This window comes from Tupaia chinensis, unplaced genomic scaffold, assembly GCF_000334495.1.
Source record: "Tupaia chinensis unplaced genomic scaffold, TupChi_1.0 Scaffold000077_1, whole genome shotgun sequence".
In the NCBI taxonomy this organism is placed as follows: domain Eukaryota; kingdom Metazoa; phylum Chordata; class Mammalia; order Scandentia; family Tupaiidae; genus Tupaia; species Tupaia belangeri.
In genome coordinates this window covers 410,215-415,306 of record NW_006159538.1, presented here as the reverse complement: position 1 = coordinate 415,306, position 5,092 = coordinate 410,215, and the positions used below count along the sequence as shown (strand labels likewise).

At 42.2% G+C, this 5,092-nt stretch overlaps 1 protein-coding gene across 2 annotated transcripts in view; it reads left to right on the top strand.

Annotated features, from left to right (window-relative positions):
- The window catches only part of LOC102485657 (L-lactate dehydrogenase A chain), a 16,317-nt gene extending 14,415 nt beyond the window's left edge, over nt 1-1,902 (top strand). For both annotated transcript variants that reach the window (XM_014584550.2, XM_006142479.3), the window contains exon 8: nt 1,219-1,902. In XM_014584550.2, coding sequence (XP_014440036.1) covers nt 1,219-1,383 — 165 coding nt within the window. In that variant the 3' untranslated portion in view covers nt 1,384-1,902. The remainder of the gene's footprint in view (nt 1-1,218) is intronic.
- The last annotated feature ends 3,190 nt before the right edge of the window (nt 1,903-5,092 follow it).

Sequence of the window (5,092 nt, the reverse complement as noted above, 5' to 3'; positions counted from 1 at the left end):
AATAACTCTTCTAAAAAATTATTATTTATGTAATTTTATTTATTATTATTATTTTTAAATTTACTCTAGGGCACTTGTGCTAACCAGAGAGAAACAGCAAGAGAGAGAGGGAGAAAATGAAAAAGCACATCGCCAGGTCTGGGACTTGAACCGTGGTCATCCATGTGGGAGTCCAGTGCCTTCAACTGTCATGCTACCTGCTGGCCTCATCTTGTTGCTATTGTAATGACTTTAAAAAATGTTTGCCGGGATCAGCTGATGGGGTGATGTCTATGTCACTGGACTCCCATGTAGTTGACTACGGTTCGAGTCTCGGACCTGGTGGCTTAAACTCACGCTGGATCCATGTGCATGAATGCCCAAGATTTCATCTTTAGATGTGAAAAAGTTCACATTTATGGACAAAAAATAGAGAGTTCAGCCCCTGAAAACCCAGCCACGTGAAAACCGAATATGCTAATATTTGTAAATAAGCAATAACATTGGAGACAGATCTTGCCATTTTTGTTTTTTCTCTTCTCTTTTTTTTTCTTTTAAGGTTTTTGCCATAGGGTGTGTGTGCTTGTCAGAGACAAAAAGGGAGGGAGAGAAAGGGAAAGTTGGAAATTACCCCCAAGTGGGAATGGCCATGCTGCAGTCCCTTCATCATTCTCTTTTGGGTTTTGGACACACATACACAAGCACCTGGCTTCTTTTTTCAAGCTGCTGAGTCTGGGACTCAAACTAGACAGTCCACCATGGGGATCCAGCTACCTTCACCTCCATACCACTTGCTGGCCCCAACTTTTTTTTTTTTTTTTTGGGGGGGGTTTTTTTTTTAAGGCTTGGTGGCCCCACCAAAGACAGAGACAGACAGAGAGATAGAAAGCAAGAAATCACCCCCCAGGGGGGATGGCCATGTCGCAATCCCTTCTCCTCCATTCCTCTCTCGGGATCTTGGACACGCATGCACACGCGCCCGGCGTGAGTTTAAGCCACTGGGTCCGGGACTCAAACCACGGTCAACTACATGGGAGTCCAGCAACATAGCCATTACGCTAACTGCTGGTTCCCAACTTTTTGTTATAATGTTTATTACATCATAACTGAACATCTGGAAAGGATTTTTATTTATCAAGTTGTCTTTTAAAAGGAAGAGCATCCTTCTAGGGAATATAAGTGTCGGGAAAGCTCTGAATGCATAAACATAACGCGAGCCCTCTCTCATTTTGTCTTCAGGGTCTCTATGGAATAAAGGACGATGTCTTCCTTAGTGTTCCTTGCATCTTGGGACAGAATGGAACTTCAGATGTGGTGAAGGTGACTCTGACACCTGACGAAGTGGCCCGTTTGAAGAAGAGTGCAGACACACTTTGGGGGATCCAGAAGGAGCTGCAGTTCTAAACTCTTGTGATGTTGTACCACTTCACTGTTTAGGCTATCTGAGGATTTTAGTTGGAAGTTGTGCACGTTGTCCTTTTTTATCTGATCTGTGATTAAAGCGGTATTATCAAGATGGCCTGGGAAAGCATCAATTCCCTTCAGTTCGAGACGGTTGGTAAAAGCCTACCCACCTGTGTCCTGGTGCTGGCTAGTACTTAGCGTGTGGTCCTAAGCTGGGTAGTTCCTCCACCTGTGAGGCGCCCCTGCCAGTATTGTACATGCTGCATTTGCCTTCAAACCAGATGTGTTTACTCTGTGCTGTATAACTCTGGTTCCTTCACCCGACATGCCTAGTCCAACTTTTCTGCCCCGCCCTGGGATCCACTGTATCCATCCAATTCTGCATGCCATGTGCATAACTATTCTAAAGGACCTTAGTTTGTATAATATATGTATCAGTAGTGTAAAAAGAAAGCACTACATGGAAACAAGCAACTATCCGAGTGTCATACTAAAACACCAAATAAACCTTGAACAGTGTCTACGCTGTCAATTTATTATATTAAGATATTAAGTTGTAAAGCTGCTTTCGTTACATTATGTGGAAATAGTAGGCTAATCTTGGGCAGTTTCTTACTCATAAAGGGGGAAAACAACAACATTCAGTTTTGTTGAAGTAGGTAAAAGAGTATAAAAGAAATTTCTTTTTTGGGAGGAGAGATTTTTGCTATGGGGCAGTGCGTGTACTCACTAGAGAGAGAGACAGAGAAATAAGGTGAGAAATCACCCCCGGGGGTGATGGCCAGGCTGCAATCCCTTCACCTCCATCCTCCTGTACTTATTCCATAGTCTTTTGTAAACTTTGAAGCATCTCAGTCTTTTTAAACAAATGTATTTATATTTGTTAATTTATATTTAATTTCTATTTTCCTATTTCATGTATCAACATGACTAAAAATTAATATTTAACTGAAATAGATTTGATTAATCTTAAATGAATTTACAGATTTAATCTATTTTTTTTTTGAGAGGTTTTTGCTATAGGGCGCGTGCGCTCACCAGACAGAGACAGACAGAGAGACAGAAAGCGAGAAATCACCCCCCCCCGGGGGGATGGCCACACCGCAATCCCTTCTCCTCCATTCTCCTCTTGGGATCTTGGGCACGCACGCACACGCGCCCGGCATGAGTTTAAGCCACTGGGTCCAGGACTCGAACTGCGGTAGACTACGTGGGAGTCCAGCGACATAGCCATTACGCTAACTGCTGGTCCCTACAGATTTAATCTAAAGTTTCCTTGTTTTCTAGGATAGTAAGTATTCCAGGTTCACCTTGTAGCTTTTTACGCCAGGCAAGGAATGGGCCAATTCTACAAGGAGCCAAGGTTCTTTTTAACAACCTTGATAAGTGTACTGAGCAGGCCTTAGCCCCATCTCACACAAGTTGCCAGTTAGAGAAGAAATGAATGGGATGCTTGGAGCATTGTCCTTCCATTTTTCCCCCTCTGAAGCACATGTTGACAAAATAAAACTGCCAGAATTTAGGCCTTGTTCTTTCAAAATTCTGAATGCCAACTACATTTTGGTGCTTGTTGCAATACACAAGAAATAAATAAATATGGGGCCAGCAGGTGGGTGATGGTTAAGGCACTGGACTCCCACATGGCTGTCCATGGTTGGAGTCCCAGACCCAGCAGCTTGCTTTCTTATTTTCCCTCTCTGGTGAGCACACATGCCCTGTAGCAAATTAAATAAATAAATAAATAAATAAATCTTTAAAAAAGGGTAAATAAAGACAAACCTTGGCTCTTGTATGTTTATATTCCTGTAATCAAGAAAGCAAAGTTGGGACCAACAGTTAGCGTAATGGCTATGTCCTGGACTCCCATAGTTGACTGCGGTTCACGTCCTGGACCCAGTGGCTTAAAACTCACACCAGGCGTGTGTGCGTGCGTGCCCAAGATCCCGAGAGGAGAATGGAGGAGAAGGGATTGCGGGCTGGCCATCCCCCCGGGAGGTGATTTCTCGCTTTCTCTCTGTCTCTGTCCGGCGAGCGCACGCGCTCTTTAGCAAAAACCTCTCAAAGAAAAAAAAAAAAGAAAGCAAAGTTGTAGTTAAGCTTGAAGTACTTGGGGAAGTGTGGCTAACATTTGGTTATCTCCACTAGTGCAGGAATTTGGTCACTACAAGATGATACCTCCGTTAACCGCCAGGGGCCTGGGGGCAGGCCAAGAGCTTGAGATCGCAGGTCATCTGGGTGAGCAGTAGTTTCCTCTAAGTCATATGATAAACCACGATGCTGACCGGCACAAGCAAGTGGTCACAGAACCAAGAAGTGGCTGCTGCCCCTGTCTGCATGGGGTGAGAAAGAGTCACATGAAAAACAGGAGAGGGAAGAGGGAAGTGGCAATAGTGGACACATTGTTCAAGAGCTGCAGAATGTGGGATTTATGTTCCAAGCTGCAGGAGAGAAATTAACCTTGAGAAGGTCTGGGGAAGAGCCTGTGATAGAGAACACAGAAGGTCCAGAACCACGAAAAATCTGAAGCCTGCTTGGAGAGAAGTGTGGTGAGCTGCCTTGAGACAGGCTGAAGAAACAGAAGGAGGTCAAAACTTTTTTTCAGGATTATCATTTCTAATTTACACATACTAGTTGTACATATTCGTGACGAACTGTGGTTTTTCACGATGTATAAAATGTGTAATGATCAAATCAGGGCAATAATTTATTTCTTTTTACATTTTCTCACAAACATTTACTTTACATATCAAAAATTTTTTTGCTCATGTTCTTGACAGTTAATAAACAACTTGCAAAATTTCGAAATACTGAATTTTAAAGATAATGTTCAAAATATTTCTTATAATTTTGTATAATTTTGTTTGTGACTCTGTAACAATAGACAGTATGGTTTTAAGTATTTTTGAGAAAATATTTACATGTCTGCTACTCAAATTGTTGAAAAGCAAATGCCCAGCACACGAGTCACACATAAACCTTCTCAATTCAGCCCTGCCCAAGAATTCTGTGACATACCATCTGCTAGCAAAGAACAGTCTCTTTTTCTTCCTTCAACGTCTTTCTCAAGATAATCCTCTGGTGTGCTTGTTCTTTTGCAATCTCTACTGATTACAATGCTGGGCTGGAAAAGTCCAGGTTAGTTTATGTTATAAATTTTCTCTAATCCTCTCTGCCAGGCACAACTATTGATGGTACCAGGCCATCTTTCTACGAGCTTCTGTTGGCTTACTTGAGATCCACCTTAGTTCCACAGTTTCCTGATTAATCTTCAGATATGACATTCCAGTCAAAGCCCCATCCAAAAATGAGTATTTCCAATTTCTGATTCAATGCAACAAGCATTACTGAACTTATACAAATAACCCTTTTGACACAAAATAAGAACACTCCCAAATATTTTCCAATTCCAGAGAGCTTGGGAAGAAAGAAAAGTTTGTTTCCATTTAAAGAAACAAACAAAAATATTTTAACAAATTGCTGGATCTATCAACAACTCAGAAGAAAGTAAAATGCTTAAATTGGGAAAACAAAGCATAGTAAAAAAAAATCAGTAGGGACCAGCAGTTAGCATAATGGCTACGTTGCTGGACTCCCATGTAGTTGACTGTGATATGCGTCCCAGACCCAGTGGCTTAAAACTCACGCTGGGTGCGTGTGCATGTGTGCCCAAGATCCTGAGAGGAGAATGGAGGAGAAGGGATTGTGGTGT